The sequence below is a fragment of the Pan paniscus genome, chromosome 15, assembly GCF_029289425.2.
Source record: "Pan paniscus chromosome 15, NHGRI_mPanPan1-v2.0_pri, whole genome shotgun sequence".
Taxonomy (NCBI): Eukaryota; Metazoa; Chordata; class Mammalia; order Primates; family Hominidae; genus Pan; species Pan paniscus.
The window spans coordinates 103,518,837-103,536,190 of record NC_073264.2 but is presented as its reverse complement, the minus strand read 5'-3'; the positions used below and the strand labels follow the sequence as shown (position 1 = coordinate 103,536,190).

The window sequence follows — 17,354 nt, the reverse complement described above, 5'->3', positions numbered from 1 at the left end:
CAGCCTGGCCAACGTGGTGAAACCCCATCTCTACTAAAAATACAAAAAATTAGCCAGGCGTGGTGGCAGGCGCCTGTAATCCCAGCTACTTGGGAGGCTGAGGCAAGAATCACTTGAACCCGGGGGACGGAGGTTGCAGTGAGCCGAGATCACACCATTGCACTCCAGCTTGGGCAACAAGAGCAAAACTCCGTCTCAAAAAAAAAAAAAAGATTTGCAAACTTTGTGTAAATTATATTTTAAAGAAAAGTGAAAAAACAAAGTAAAACACAAGGGCCTGGAAAGCCTAGTCTAGTCTAAATGTGTTGAGGTATGTTTTCTAACTCAGGACATGGTCTATATTGATGAATGTTCCATGTGCACTTGCAAAGAATGTATATTCAGCTGCTGTTGGGCAGAGTGTTCTATAAATGTGAATTAGACCAAGTTGGCTGATGGTGTTGTTCAGTTCTTCTACATCCTGTTGGTTTTCTGTCTACTACTTCTATTATTGAGAGAGGAATACTGAAGTCTCCACACGTAATTGCAGATTTGTCCATTTCTGCTTCGTGTATTGTGTGAAGCTATGTTGTTAAGGGACATATACGAATCTGTTATTATGTAATGTCTTTTTTATGCCTGGTTATTTCTTTGCACAGAAGAAAACCTTGATATTAATACAGCCACTCCAACTTTCTTTCTTTTTTTTTTTTGAGACGGAGTTTCACTCTCATTGCCCAGGCTGGAGTGCAATGGTGCGATCTTGGCTCACTGCAACCTCTGCCTCCTGGGTTCAAGCAATTCTCCTGCCTCAGTCTCCCACATAGCTGGGATTACAGGAGCCCGCCACCACACCTGGCTAATTTTTTGTATTTTTAGTAGAGACAGGGTTTCACCGTGTTAGCCAGGATGGTCTCGATCTCCTGACCTCGTGATCCACCCACCTCGGCCTCCCAAAGTGCTGGGATTACAGGCGTGAGCCACCGCGCCCGGCCTATACGTAATTTTTCAAAATCTACTTAGAATCAATATTGTACCTCTTCAAGAAGAATGTACAAATGTATAGGATACCTTACTCTCCCTTACTTATGTTGTACTCGTCTTAGATATTACTACATCTACATCTGTTAAAACTTGATCAGTTATAATTTTTGTTTTCAACTGTCAAATATATTTTAAAGAACTCAATAGGGGAAAAATCATCTATTGTATTTATTACCCAGGTATTTACTATTCTTCATTCTTGATGTACAAAGTTCCCTTCTGTCTAAAGAACTTCATTTAGCAATGACTTTAGAGCAGGTTGGTTGGCAACGAACCCTCTTAAGTTTTCCTTCATCTGATAATACTTTCATTTCACCTTCTTTCTTGATAGGTATTTTCACTGAGTAAAGAATTCTGGGTTGACAATTCTCTCAGAACTTCATTTTATTTTTCAGATGGAGTCTCACTCTGTCGCCTAGGCTGGAGTGCACTGGCACGATCTTAGCTCACTGCAGCCTCTGCCTCCCGGATTCAAGCGAGTCTCATGCCTCAGCCTTCTCAGTAGCTGGGATTACAGGCATGAGCCACTACTCCCGGCTAATTTTTGTATTTTTAGTAGAGATGGGGCTCTCGCCATGTTGGCCAGGTTGGTCTCGAATTCCCGACCTCAAGTGATCCACCTGCCTCAGCCTCCCAAAGTTCTGGAATTACAGGTGTGAGCCACCATGCCCGGCCTCTCAGCCACTTTAAAAATGTGCTACTATCGGCCAGGCGCAGTGGCTCACAGCTGTAATCTCAGCATTTTGGGAGGCCGAAGCGAGTGGATCACCTGACATCAGGAGTTTGAGACCAGCCTGGACAACATGGTGAAACCCCGTCTCTACTAAAAATAGAAAAATTAGCTGAGCTTGGTGGCGTGTGCCTGTAATCCCAGCTACAAGGGAGGCTGAGGCAGGAGAATCGTTTGAACCCAGGAGGTGGAGGTTGCAGCCACTGCGCTCCAGCCTGGGCAACAAGAGCGAAACTCTGCCAAAAAAAAAAAAACAAGCTTGGTGCAGTGGTTCACGCCTGTAATCCCAGCACTTTGGGAGGCCGAGGCGGGCAGATCACGAGGTCAGGAGATCGAGACCATCCTGGCGAACATGGTGAAACCCTGTCTCTACTAAAAATACCAAAAAATTAGCCGGGTGTGGTGGCGGGCACCTGTAGTCCCAGCTACTCGGGAGGCTGAGGCATGAGAATTGCTTGAACCCGGGAGGCGGAGGTTGCAGTGAGCCGAGATCGCACCACTGCACTCTAGCCTGGGCGACAGAGCGAGACTCCATCTCAAAACAAAACAAAAACAAAAAACCAAAAAAATGCTACTGTCTTCCAGCTTCCATTGTTTCTGATATAGTTTGGCTGTGTCCTCACCCAAATTTCATCTTGAATTGTAGTTCCCATAATCCCCACATGTCGTAGGAGGGACCAGGTAGAGATAACTGAATCATGGGCATGGTTTCCCCCCTCTTGTTCTTGTGACAGTGAGCCCTGTGAAGAGGTGCCTTCCACCATGACTGTAAGTTTCCTGAGGCCTCCCCAGCCATGCGTAACTGAGAGTCAATAAAACCTCTTTCCTTTAATAAATTATACAGGCTTGGGTATTTCTTCATAGCAGCATGAGAACGGGCTAATACAGTTTCTGATGAGAAATTCACAGTCATTTAAATCATTGTTCCTCTACAGGTAATACGTCATTGTTCTCTGGCTATTTTTAAGATCGTGATCTTTAGCAGTGTGACTAGGATGCCTCTGTGCATGGATTTTAAGACTGTGATCTTCAGCAGTGTGACTAGGACACCTCTGTGCATGGATTTTAAGATCGTGATCTTCAGCAGTGTGACTAAGACACCTCTGTGCATGGATTTTAAGATCGTGATTTTCAGCAGTGTGACTAGGACACCTCTGTGCATGGATTTTAAGATTGTGATCTTTAGCAGTGTGACTAGGGTGCCTCTGTGCATGGATTTTAAGATTGTGATCTTTAGCAGTGTGACTAGGGTGCCTCTGGGCATGGATTTTAAGACTGTGATCTTCAGCAGTGTGACTAGGGTACCTCTGTGCATGGATTTTAAGATTGTGATCTTTAGCAATGTGACTAGGGTGCCTCTGTGCATGGATTTTAAGACTGTGATCTTTAGCAGTGTGACTAGGGTGCCTCTGTGCATGGATTTCTCTGATAGATCTTGTTGGGGTTCATCGTCGGATTCACGAGTCTTCCTTATAAGTGTCTGAAGCATTTGAGAGATTTCAGACTATTAAACTCCTAACTACAGTTTGAAAGATTACGTAACGGTTTTAAATGTTTGGGGAATTTGATCAGTCAAATCCATGAGCTATTACTCAAAGAGAAGAAATAGCAGTAGTTCTAATTTTTATACAAAAAATATTAAAACACGGGCAGGTGTGGTGGCTCACGCCTGTAATCACAGCACTTTGGGAGGCTGAGGCAGATGGATCACCTGACGTCAGGAGTTCGAGACCAGCCTGGCCAACATGGTGAAATACCGTCTCTACTAAAAATACAAAAATTAGCTGGGTGTGATAGCGGGTGCCTGTAATCCCAGCTGCTCTGGAAGCTGAGGCAGGAAAATTGCTTGAACCTGGGAGGTGGAGGTTGCAGTGAGCCGAGATCATGTCATTGCACTCCAGCCTGGGCGACAAGAGTGAAACTCCATCTCAAAAAAATATATATATATTAATACAGACCCTAGAGACAGTCTGCCCAAGTTCACATGATGGTGCTGCCATTTACTACCAGCCAACCTCAGGCAAGTCACCTACCCTCTCTTCACCAGCTGTCTCCTTAGTAAATGAGGAAGATCATAATAACATCTGCCTCAGAGAGCTTTTGTGAGGATAAAATGAGTTAATATATGTCTGTCCAAGAAGCATAGTGAGAAGGAAAAAATAATGTTTTAAAAATTTTTAAAAATATATTTTTAAAGAATAATGTCTGACACATAGAAAGGGCTGTTATGTGTATGAACCATTTTGATTATTTTAAAATGAGCACAGAGGCTTAAGTTAGTTACGTTTTAAATGAAAACTTTAATATACTGAATATTGATTAAAACACAAGTATTTGTAAACATTTCTCTTAGATACAAAAGCTGTATCTTGGTCCATAAAAGCCCCCTAACCACAGACAGAATAGAGTCCCATGTGGTGGAAGCCACAACTCAGTCAACTTTGAGTCTCTCACAAAAGTGACGTACTCAATAAACTACAGATATTGACTAAGTGGGTGAATTACATTACAGTTCACCAATAGTTGGTGCCAGCCACAACACAGTCAAATAACATCTCCACCAATATCTACAATACACAGAAATGCCTGAGTCCACAGCACTGCAGAAACAGATTGGTCAGGATCCCAATGCTATAGAAGAGACCTCAGCTCAGCTAAGAGGTGCATATTCTGGCAATGAGCCAATATTCATATACATCCTTTTTTCATCATAATTTCAAGAGAAGAACTAGAGATTATTCAAAACTTCGAAAAACAGGCATGTGCCTCCTCCTGTAAACACTTAGGAAAAAAATATCTGCTTTCAAAGTGTTGTAGTAAGTTTTAAATACTAAAATGTTCTCTTTTTTTCTTTCTTTCTTTTTTTTAAGATGGAGTCTCACTCTGTCACCCAGGCTGGAGTGCAGTGGTGTGATCTTGGCTCACTGCAACCTCCATCTCCCAGGTTCAAGCAATTCTCCTGTCTCAGCCTCCTGAGTAGCTGGGAGTACAGGTGCATGCCACCACGCCCAGCTAATTTTTGTATTTTTAGTAGAGACAGGGTTTCACCATATTGGTCAAGGCTGGTCTCGAACTCCTGACCTCAGGTGATATTCTCTTTTAAAGTGATGTTAGGCCAGGTGTGGTGGCTCATGCCTGTAATCCGAGTACTTTAGGAGGCCAAGGCAGGAGGACTGCTTGAGCCGAGGAGTTCAAGACCAGCCTGGGCAACATAGCGAAATCATGTCTCTACAGACAAAACAAAACAAAAACTAGCTGGGTGTGGCAGTCATCCCTGTGGTCCTAGCTACTCAGGAAGTTGAAGCAAAAGGATCACTTGACCCCAGGAGTTTGAGGCTACAATGAGCTATGATTGTCCCACTGTACTCTAGGCTGGACAACAGAGCGAGACTCTGTCTCAAATAAATAAATAAAGTGATGTTAGATTTTTGGAGGCAGGAAAAAGTTAAAAACACCAATGTTTTTAGTTATATTCCACTTCAGCTAAAGATGGTTTTAAAGTATTGTTTGGGTGAGGTATTAAGGCCATATTCTGGCAAATCAGAAGTAAATTATCTCATCCTAGAACACAAGCATGTTAAGCGTCAGCTATGGCTCGTGCCCCCTCAGGTGAAAAGCAAAGCAAGGCTCACCTCAAAGTTGTACTTCCTCATCTGGTTGAGGTGCCGGCAGTACAGATAGAGCATGCCGATGCTGCTGCCCACCGCGATGTAGTCCCCGTTGGTGTCGAGGGCCGTGAGATAGACCACGATAGAGCGGAAACCCTTCTGGATCTTTGTCGGAATGGCATTGAGGAGATAGTACAACGGGCAGAACTCTCTGAATGTAACAGGCTCTGATATCGATGCCATGGCCAAGGTTTCCACAAACGATCTTCACGCAGGAAAAGGAATGTTTATTTGTCATCTAGGGAAACCTGGGGGCTACAGAACAAAGCATTACAATCCTTTCAATGCCTAGTCATGGCAAAAAGAAGTATGTTTAATAATGGCAACATGGAACTTTAAGGCAGGTAAACATTATAGCTGGAGCTTAAATAAACAGAGAAAGTAAACACGTGTCACTAAGATCACTTTTGAGCATTTTAACTCAAAATGCACTTCAGTATGTTCTGACCTCTATGATTTATGTTGTAGTGAATGCCATGGAGGAGTGGAAAGAATACAAAAAACAAAACAGTTCTTACTCCCAAATAGCTTATGATCTAGACAGGGAGGCAGATGAAATAGTGAAAAGACACAAATCCACAAGTAATGAGGTGATAATTTGTGGGTTTTCATGAGGAGAGAGAGATCAGTGGGGATTAGAGTGAGTGTAGACATGGCTTCACTGAACACATCCTGAACTATGAAGCCCACCAGGTTGGACAGGATATGGAAAAGAGAAACAGGAAAGACACTCTAGTAGGAGAATAGTGGGCCAATCTCAGACGCAGATATGCTGGCTGTGTTAATGAGATGGTGAAGAACAGGTGCTCTGGCCTGGTTGGATCCCACAGCCTCCTCAGCGCTCAAGAGTCCAGCCACACAGCACCTTACTCTGTTCCACATGGAGACCCACCCACTTGCACTTTGGCTTCAAAGCTTCCCTTACTAAAGATATGCAACCCTTCCATGCACGCCATCTTTCACAAAGTGCTCACTCACTGATTTAATCCTGACCCTACCTTATAAGGCAGGTAGCATCATCCCTAACTTTTAGAAGGGACTGGGGGCCAGAGGGTCATGAGACTCACTCAAGATCAAACAGCCAAGACTTGACTCTAGGTCTTTTCCCTCCAAGTCCTAGGCTCTTGCCAACAGCACAGTCACAGCTCTGACAGGCAGGCTGTAACAGTCCAGGTAGATGCTCTGTACCTGATTACACCTGGAGGGATATTTTAGCTCTACAGGTTCTATGGAGACTTCCAAGCTCCTCTCATAGAAACTTCTTGCATCATGGATTTATGGTCTCTTTGAACTGTAGGTTTTCTATTTCTACATAGTGGACTGACCAACTTCCAGTCCCTCTTCTGATCAAATTAATCCAGCTCGTTCTCACCCCAGGGCCCTTGCACTGGCTGTTCCGTCCACTTGGAATGTTCTTCCTCTACTGAGCTCTTCCTCCTTCTCAATTGTGCCCTCTTTCATGAGGCCGTACTTGATTTCTCCTCCCCCTACTGAGTTCTCTCTCTGTTACCTCTCCCAGTTTTACTTTCTCTACACAGCCCCTTTCTTCTTCTTTTTTTTTGAGACACAGTCTCACTCTGTGACCCAGGCTGGAAAGCAGTAGCAAGATCATGACTCACTGAAGCCTCAAACTCCTGGGCTCAAGTGAACCTCCTGCCTCCACCTCCCACGTAGCTGGGACTACAGGAATATGCCACCATGCCTGGCTAACTTTTAAATTATTTTGTAGAGATGAGGTCTCGCTGTGTTGCCCAGGCTGGTCTCAATCATGGCTTACTACAGCCTCAAGCTCCTGGGCTCAAGAGATCCTCCCATCTCAGCCTCCCAAAGTGCTTGGATTACAGGTGTGAGCCACCGTGTCCGGCCTATCCACACATCTCCTTTCTTTTCTCTGACTGGTTATCTGCCTGCCTGCCACTCCGACACACACACTGGTCTGTAAGGCCCATAACAGCAGAGCCCATATCTGCCTCACTCACCCCTCTTCCCCCCGCAGGGAGAAAAGGGCTAGGCACATCAGAGGCATTCAGCAAGTATTTGTTGCATAAATGAATGAATGATGAAACAGAAAATTTGGCCCAGGAACAGTGGCTTATGCCTGTAATCCTAGTGCTTTGGGAGGCCAAGGTGGGAGAACTGCTTGAGACCAGGAGTTCACAACCAGCCTGGGCAACATAGCAAGACTCCCGCCTCAACAAAAAATATTTTTAAAAATTAGTCAGGCATGGTGCTACATGCCTGTAGTCCTAGCTACTCATGAGGCTGAGGTGGGAAGATCACGCTTTTAAAACAAATATTTCATTTTATAAAATAGAGAGGGTTTCACTATGTTGCCTAGGCTGGTCTCCAACTCCTGGGCTCAAGTGATCCTTCCTCCTCAGCTTCCCCAAGTGCTGGGATTACAGGTATGAGCCACTGCACTCAGCCAGGAAGATCACTTGAGCCTAGGAATTTGAGGCTGCAGTGAGCTATGACTGTGTCACTGCACTCTAGCCCGAGTGACAGAGTGAGACACTGTCTCTTAAATGAATAAATAAATAAAAGGAAAATATGCAAGGAAGGAATGAGTGACAAGAACAGAAGAACAAAGGCTGTGCTTTCTGGGATCATTTCTATAGTTCATTACTAGAGAAGTTTCTCTGAATGTGTAGAGCAAAAGAAAAAATATTAAATATAAAATTCTAAAAAATGGAATGGAAGAGCAGCAAAGTATCATTTTTTCTTCAATATGACCCCAATTCAATGCTGGAATAATAATTCCCTAAATCTGTATAGCATATCCAGTTTTCCAAGCATTTTTAGATTCTATTTCTTTTCTTTTCTTTTTTTTTTTTTTTTGAGACGGAATCTCGCTCTGTCCCCCAAGCTGGAGTGCAGTGGTGCGATCTCGGCTCACTGCAACACTCGCCTCCTGGGTTCTTCTGCCTCAGCCTCCCGAGTAGGTGGGACTACAGGCGTGTGCCACCAAGCCCGGATAATTTTTATATTTTTTAGTAGAGATGGGGGTTTCACCATATTGGCCAGGCTGGTCTCGAACTCCTGACCTCATGATCTGCCCACCTGAGCCTCCCAAAGTGCTGGGATTATAGGTGTGAGCCATTGCGCCCAGCCTTAGATTCCCATTTCATCTGATAGTCACAATAGCCAATACAGGCAGAACATATTCACGTATGAGAACTTTCTTAAAGGTAAGTAAATAACAATAATAATAATAATTGCATTCCTCTGTGATACTTAAGAACCCAATCCACCCTCTTTTGCAGTAATAATAATGGGAATAGCTAATGTTTTTACAGATGCTCCTCAACTTACAATGGGGTTATGTCCCAATGAAACCGTCATAAGCTGAAAATATAAGTCACAATACATTTAATACACCTAACCTGCCGAACATCTTAGCTGAGCCTAGCCTAACTTAAATGTGCTTAGAATACTTACGTTAGCCTACAGCTGGGCAAAATCATCTAATCAAAGCCTATTTTATCACAAAGTGTTGAATATCTCATGTAATTTATTTAATACCACATTGAAAGTGAAAAACAGAATGGCTGTATGGTTACTGGAAATACAGTTTCTACTGAATGGTATCGTTTTCGCTCAGTCTTAAAGTCAAAAAATAGTAAGTTGAAACTTTGTAAGTTGAAAACCGTCTGTACTTAATACAAACTGTTCTTAGCACACAAACCCATTAAATCCTCACCAAAAAGAGAGGAAAAAAAAAACAAAACATGAAGTAGGCGTCATAGTTACTTCCATTTTTTTTTTCCTGCAATCCCCAAACATTAGACATGAATGTTACCTCCACTTCATGGATGCAGAAACTTCTTATTCTTCTTTCCAAGGCACAGAAATAGTAAAAGGCTTTGTTTCCTTAAAGAGTGCATACATACATACTCATACACACATTGATGTGCCATAATTTATTTAACTTTTTAAAAATAAAGGTTTCTTTTTATAACAGTTATAAATGCTCACTATCAAAAAGTTGCTTTTTTTTTTTGAGACTTGCTCCGTCGCCCATGCTGGAGTGCAGTGGCATGATCTTGGCTCACTGCAACCTCCGCCTCCTGGGTTCAAGCGATTCTTGTGCCTCAGCCTCCCAAGTAGCTGGGATTACAGGTGCCTGCCACCAGGCCTGGCTAATTTTTGTATTTTTAATAGAGATGGGGTTTCACCATGTTGATCATGCTGGTCTTGAACTCCTGATCTCAGGTGATCCACCCACCTTGGCCTCCCAAAGTGCTGGGATTACAGGCTTGAGCTACCACGCCCAGACTTGCTGGGATTACAGGTGTGAACCACCATGCCCGGCCTCAAAAATTTGTTAATATAGAAAAGCACAAAGAAGGCTGGGCGTGGTGGCTCACACCTGTAAACCCCAGCACTTTGGGAGACTGAGTCGGGGCAGATCACCTGAGGTTGGGAGTTCAAAACCAGCCTGACCAACATGGAGAAACCCCATCTCTACTAAAAATACAAAATTAGCTGGGCGTGGTGGCGCATGCCTGTAATCCCAGCCACTTGGGAGGCTGAGGCAGGAGAATCGCTTGAACCCAGAAGGCGGAGGTTGTGGTGAGCCAAGATTGTGCCATTGCACTCCAGCCTGGGCAACAAGAGTGAAACTCAACCTCAAAAAAAAAAAAAGAAAAGAAAAGTACAAAGGCAGCTGGGTGCAGTGGGTCACACCTGTAATCCTAGCACTTTGGGAGGCCAAGGTGGGTAGATCACTTGAGGCCAGAAATTTGAGACCAGCCTGGGAAAGACGGCAAGATCCTGACTCTGCAAAAAATACAAAAATTAGCCAGGTGTGGTGGTACACAGAGAATCACTTGAGCCCAGGAGATCAAGGCTGCAGTGAGCTGATTATACCACTGTACTCCAGCCTGGGTGACAGAGTGAGACCCTATCTCAAAATAAAAGGACAAAGAAGTAAAGAAAAGTCACAATCTCATCATACTGAGATATGCCATGTACACAGATAGCTACAGATATATGTATATAAACATATATGCACACACACAGATTTTTCACTTAATAAATCATGAGTATTTTCCATGTCATTAAATATTCCCCTAGAATGTGATTTTTAGTGACTATACAGAAAAACTGCAGAGAACACACTGTATGGATAAACCAAAATTTTCTCAACCAAAAGATTTTAATTTTGCCATCATAAACAACAGAAATATATCCAAGCATATTCTTGGAGTACGCTGCAAGAAGTGAAAATGTTGATTTAAAAAAAATGTATTGCCAAACTGCCTTGAAGAATGTTCATATCAATTTATGCCTCACACGTTTTTCCAAAGAATATCTAGAGGCCCGTAAGCCATAGCACCCAGATGAGTCAGGACAGCCATGCCTGGGGGCCAGGTGCCCAAGAAGTCCCCAGCGGGCACAAGAGAATCCATGCTATTTCACTATCTGGGGGCCTCTGGATGAGCTTAGCACCAGGCTTACCTGTCCTTCACCCACCATTCAGATAGGAGGAGCAGGTTGAGGCCAACTCCCAGCAAAACTGTCCTGACAGAAACAGTGTCTAGGACGGGCTGAGGAAAAGGCATAGAGCCGCTGTCTCACTGTCCTGCGCTAGGTTTGGGAAAAACAATGCAGACACAACAAACATTTCTGCTAAGACTTTCTGGTCCTCCTCCTTACCCAATTTTCACCCAACTCCATGTTCCACCTCACCCAACCCCCAGGTCTCAGACCCACAGCCACAGAACTGACCCTCTTTCCACCGAGGAAGAACTGCATAATGAGTGGCTAATGATACTGAAGTGAAAAAGACCCAAGTTCAAATCCCAATGCTCCTAAAACTACCTGAGGCACCCTGGAATAACTGCTCAACCTCTCTAGATCTCCAATTACCATCTGAAATGGGATTAGTAAAACTTACATCCTAGCTATAAACACAGAGTAAATGAACAATGTCAAAAACACTTACCTATCTTGTATCTTCTACCAGTTGCCTGGGCCATGCTGACCAAGCCAGAAAAGGAGCATCATCCCTGATCCCTCCTCCTCTCCTCTCCATGTCCCCGATTCTCCATTCAGTACATCTCCCACACACCTCAGTGTGTCACCCCTAGCTCGGGCCACCATTACCTCTCACCTGCAGCTCTCTCTGGTGCCCAGCTCATCTGCCTGCCTCTCCCTCCCCGTCATCCACGTGGCAAACAGAGGGATTTTCCTGATGTGCAAAGCTGATGTCATCACTCCCTTGCTTAACACTCTGCAGTGGTCCCCATCTTCCTCCTGCTAAAGCCCAAGTGTTGCTGGCTTACAAGAACCTTGGTGATCTGGCCTCTGCCACCCCAGGATCTCTCACTTGTCCTCCAGCCACACTGAATTGCTTCTAATTACAACAGGCCTGGCCTCTCACGTCCTGGCCTTCACACCTTCTACTCCCTATCTCTGGCAGGCACTTTGGTATCTGCTTTAGCTGATGAGATCTCCTAGCAAGCAAGCGGAAGTACTGAGCTCTTCACCAGTAAGTATTGCCTAATGTTATTTCCTCCTTTAAAAATCTTATTACCGGCCGGGTGTGGTGGTTCACGCGTGTAATCCCAGCACTTTGGGAGCCTGAGGTGGGTGGATCACCTGAGGTCAGGAGTTTGAGACCAGCATGACCAACTTGGTGAAACCTCGTCTCTATTAAAACACAAAAATTAGCTGGGCATGGTGGGAGGTGCCCGTAATCTCAGCTACTCAGGAGGCTGAGGCAGGAGAATCGCTTGAACCCAGGAGGCAGAGGTTCCAGTGAACCAAGATTGCGCCATTGCACTCCAGCCTGGGCAACAAGAGTGAAACTCCATTTCAAAAAAAAAAAAAAAGTTATTCCTCAGCCAGGCACAGTGGCTCACATCTGTAATCCCAGTACTTTGGGAGGCTGAGGTGGGCAGATCACTTGAGCCCAGGGGTTTGTTTGTTTGTTTATTTATTTATTTTTTTGAGACGGAGTCTCACTCTGTCGCCCAGGCTGGAGTGCAGTGATGCGATCTCGGCTCACTGCAAGCTCCGCCTCCCGGGTTCATGCCATTCTGCCTCAGCCTCCTGAGTAGCTGGGACTACAGGCACCTGCCACCACGCCTGGCTAATTTTTTGTTTTTTTTTTTTTTTTTTTTTTTTAGTAGAGACGGGGTTTCACTGTGTTAGCCAGGATGGTCTCAATCTCCTGATCTTGTGATCCACCCGCCTCGGCCTACCAAAGTGCTGGGATTACAGGTGTAAGCCACCGCGCTTGGCCGAGCCCAGGGGTTTGACATCAGCCTGGGCAACATGACAAAACTCTGTCTCTACAAAAAATACAAAAACTTAGCCAGGTGTGGTGGTGTGTGCCTGTAGTACCATCTACTCAGGAGGCTGAGGCACAAGAATCAATTGAGCCCGGAGGATCGACTGAACCTGGAGGATCCATTGAGCCCGGGAGTTCGAGGCTGCAGTGAGCCATGATCAAGCCACTGCACTCCAGCCTAGGCGACAGAGCAAGACCCCATCTCAAATCAATCGATCAATAAAAATTTTTTAAAAATAAAAATATTTTTCCTCATAGTAGCTCTGTCAAATGATGACATTTAGCTTTCAAGAATCCATCCGCTTGATTTGATGCTATCCACTGACGGCTCGCAGGCTCTACACAAGAAGGGCTTTGAGACTGCAGTCTAGCTAGAAGGGAGTCAAGAGATTTGCCTCAAAAGTGCATTTGCAGAGCAAGTGCACTATTCTACTCAGATAATATGTTTATTTGTGGTGGCTTAGGAGGTCTTAGTGGGTATTACAAAAGGTCAGAATCCCTGACCATCTCCTTGGCACACTCAGTGATAATCCTACCAAAAGCAACTTCAGAACCCAGGGAGGGAGCGCAGGGCTGCCCTTGCTAGGCTCCAGCAGGTATTAGAAACTGTCACAATTGTCCGGCAGGTAACAGCATAATCACACTTTGAATCAAAAGTGTTGTTCAAGCTGAAATCCTAGTATTCACCCTCAATTCCTCTGTTTCTCTCACCCGTACAACAATCTCTCAACTCAGTCCATCAGCCCTATCTCCAAGCCTCCCTCAAGCCTGGCACCTCCTCACCAACTCTGTGGCCATGCCACAGTACAAGCTATCATATCCCTTGCCTACATTGCTGCCATGGTCTTCCACGCCTGCCCCCAGAAGCCAGGCTCATTCAACCATCAAAATTAGCTCTTTGACTTCACTGAAATGAAAAACGCTTGTGCTCCAAAGGGCACCATCAAGAAAGTAAAAATACATCTAATCCACACCACCAACAAAAATAAAAAAAAAAAAACCCACAAAATGGAAGAAAATATCTCCTGGTTATATATCTGATAAAGAGATTTTACCCAGAATATATAAAGAGCTCTTATAACTCAATAATAAAAAGACAATTTTAAAAGCTGGGTGCAGTGGCACGTGGCTATAGTCTCAGCTACTTGGGAGGCTGGGGTGGGAAGATCGCTTGAACCCAGGAATTTGAGACCAGCCTGATCAACACAGCAAGACTTCATCTCAAAACAACAACAAAAGACAATTTTACAATGGGCAAAGTCTAAGAAACATTTCTCCAAAGAAGACACACAAATGCCCAGTAAGGCCGGGCACGGTGGCTCACATCTGTAATCCCAGCACTTTGGGAGGCCAACGCAGGTGGATCACCTGAGGTTGGGAGTTCGAGACCAGCCTGGCCAACATGGTGAAACCCTGTCTCCACCAAAAATACAAAAATTAGGTGGGCATAGTGGCGCACATCTGTAATCCCAGCTACTCAGGAGGCCGAAGGAACAAGAATCACTTGAACCCGAGAGGTGGAGGTTGTAGTGAGCCAAGATCGCACCACTGCACTCCAGCCTGGGCAACAGAGCGAGACTTTATTTCAAAAAAAAAAAAAAAAAAAAAAAGGCCAATAAGCACATAAAAAGATGCTCAGCATCATTACTCATCAGGAAAATGCAAATCGAAACCACAAGGAGATACCACTTCATACCCACTAGGGTATGAACAAGTGTTAGCAAGGATGTGGAAAAAACTGTATACATTGCTGGTGAAAAATAAAATGGTGTAGCCACCAGTGGGCAGTTCTTCAAAAGGTTACAGAGTTACCATATGACCCAGAAGTTCTACTCCTAGGTTTATGCCCAATAGAAATGATAACATACCTACAAAGAATTTGTAGATAAATGTTCATAATATCACCACTCATAATAGCCAAAATGTCAAAACAACCTAACTGTCCATCAACTGATGAATGGACAAACAAAATGTGGTCTATCCACACAATGGAAGCCTGTTCAGCAATAAAAAGGAATGAAGTACTGATTCATGCTACAACACGGAGGAATCCTGAGAATATTATGCTAAGTGAAAGCAACCAGGCACAAAACACCACATATTATATGATTCCATGTATACGAAATGTCTAGAATAGGCAAGCTGTAGACAGAGTAGGTCAGTGGTTGCCCAGGGCTGGGAGAAGAAGGGGTTAGAGCATATTGCTGAAGGGTACGGAGTTTTCTTTTAGGGTGATGAGAAAGTTCTAAAATTGACGTAGTGACGGTTGCATAGCTGTGAATACAGTAAAAACCATTGAATTGTATATAAATGGGTGAACTGTGTGGCATGTAAATTATATCTCAATAAAGCTGTTACCCCCCAAAAAACAAAGGAAAAAATCAGCTCCTTCAAAGAGAAATCAGACCATACTACCCATTCTACTCAAAACTCCTCACTGGTTGCCCAGTGTTCTAAGAATAAAAACCAAATGCCCCGTGTGGTCTAAGCCCTTTGCAGCTCCCCTGTCACCTCTCTACCCGTCTCCACTTGTCCTCCAAGTTCTAGCTCCACTGACCCACTCTGTCCCACTCAGATGTCATAATTATTTCCTCTATGCAGAATAAATGATCTTCTCACTCCATTTATCTGGCTTCTTCTCAACCGTGGGGTCTCAGCTTAAATATCACCACCACAGAAAGGCCTTCTCTGACCAGATCACTCAAGAGTACCCAACTGTCCCTTCTTTCCTCTATCATATGTGCTTCATAATCCTCATTACAACCTCTAATTGCTTTATTTGCTAAACCATTTAAAAATCATCTCTCCTACGAGAATGTAAGCAACATGAATTCTCTCTTGCTTACCAAGGTAAATCCTAGTATCTAATAATATCTTTGGCACAGAGTAGATGCTCAGTAAAGATTTGTTAACTTCGGGTCTTACTGCAAAACAATAGTCTCAATCCAATTTTTAAAATTGGACTGGGCATGATGGCTCATGCCTGTAATCCCAGCACTTTGAGAGGCCGAGGTGGGAGGATCGCTTGAGGCCAGGAGTTCGAGACCAGTCTGGCCAACATGGCGAAACCCATCTCTACTAAAAAATACAAAAATTAGCCAGGTGTGGTGGCGCACACCTGTAATCCCAGCTACTTGGGAGGCTGAGGCAGGAGAATCACTTGAACCTGGGAGGTGGAGGCTGCAGTGAACCAAGATCGTGCCACTGCACTCCAGCCTGGGTGACAGAGTGATATTTCATCTCAAAAATAAATAAATAAATAAAAATATAATGAATAATGCTTCCTTAGTCATGACTATTTCAGTTAAAAAAATACAAAACACCACCCTATGGCATCCTTCAAGTTACGATGCTTCCTTTCCCCACTAGCCCTGTCAATCTCATAACCCTGGAAGGTGGCAGCTAGCCTTCACTGCTGACTACTAACACCCAACTGCCACCCAGATGGACGATTTCTCAAACTGGAGCTAGGACTAATATAGAGTCTAAGTCATCCACTTCGCTGTACAATAACCATGTTATCAGAGTGCTCTGAGTACACTAATGGTTTCAGGATTCTCTCCAAAATCCCTAGGAAGAAACAATTTGTATCCCTATTGTAGAATCTATGTTTGAAATCTGGCTACGACATCTATTAATTATTCGAGTATTAAATTACTAAGGAGGAACGTAATGAGACTGAGGCAGTCATTTATCTTCCAGACAAAATTTTGTCACTTCCTTGCTCCCATCCCCATTGGCTACCCAATGGTCACAAGCTAAAGCCTAACACAAGCATGGAAATTAGACACTATGACAAAAGAGTCTATATCTAACTTCATCTCAGGCCACTCTTCCATCCACACACTGTGCACTCCCTACCCTTTAGCAATCACCCCTCTACCCGCTTCTTCTCTCAGCCCTGGGCAACCACTGATCTCCTCTCTGTCTACAGCTCGCCTATTCTGGAGATTTCATTAAAATTGAATCATATAATATGTGGTATTTTGTGTCTGGTTGCTTTCACTTAGCATAATGTTCTCAAGGTTCCTCCATGTTGCAGCACAAATCAGTACTTCGTTCCTTTTTATTGCTGGACAGCCTTCCATTGTCTAGACAGGCCACGTTTTGTTTGTGCATCCATCAGCTTTCCATCACAGTCCCTGCACACACCATAACCTGTATGTCTCTGCAGAACAAAGTCCCTTTCCACTCTTCCCTATTCCCCCACATGTGCCCTGTAAGAACTAGTCCTCCGCCACCAGGAAGCCTTCATAAATTCCCTCAGATACTTGGTTGGTCTTTCTCTGCTTTCACAGAACTCCATGATGGCAGTTATCGCACAGCACCATCATTATCTGTTTTCTCTCCCCTTCAATGGACTCTTTCTCATCTTCACCTATGTTCTTCTAGTCTGTATACTTTGTGGTGCTTTAAAAGACCAATAAAGAGTATGGTACAATCAATGCTCAATACACGTTTGCTGAATGAATCTCTCTCTCAAAGCACTGTGCTAGATTCACCCAAGTATGACAGCCCTAAATATAAAATAGTGGCAAAAAGTCAATGGAACTCTTATGTCCAGGTCCAAAGAATACATTCATTTTAAATTGAACACGCATCTTAAGTAACAGCTCCCTTCTACCTTAGCAATTCG

At 44.0% G+C, this 17,354-nt stretch overlaps 1 protein-coding gene and 1 pseudogene across 5 annotated transcripts in view; one reads left to right on the top strand and one right to left on the bottom strand.

The window, feature by feature from the left end:
- Positions 1-17,354, bottom strand: part of TECPR2 (tectonin beta-propeller repeat containing 2) — a 136,566-nt gene that overhangs the window by 117,157 nt on the left and 2,055 nt on the right. For all 5 annotated transcript variants that reach the window (XR_008620989.3, XM_055098037.2, XM_034938193.3 and 2 more), the window contains exon 2: positions 5,386-5,676. Coding sequence is in view for 4 of the 5 variants with exons in the window: in XM_055098037.2 (XP_054954012.1) it covers positions 5,386-5,604 (219 nt within the window). In the remaining variant the exon portion in view is untranslated. The remainder of the gene's footprint in view (positions 1-5,385; positions 5,677-17,354) is intronic.
- LOC112437134 (small nucleolar RNA U3) lies at positions 8,009-8,090 on the top strand (annotated as a pseudogene).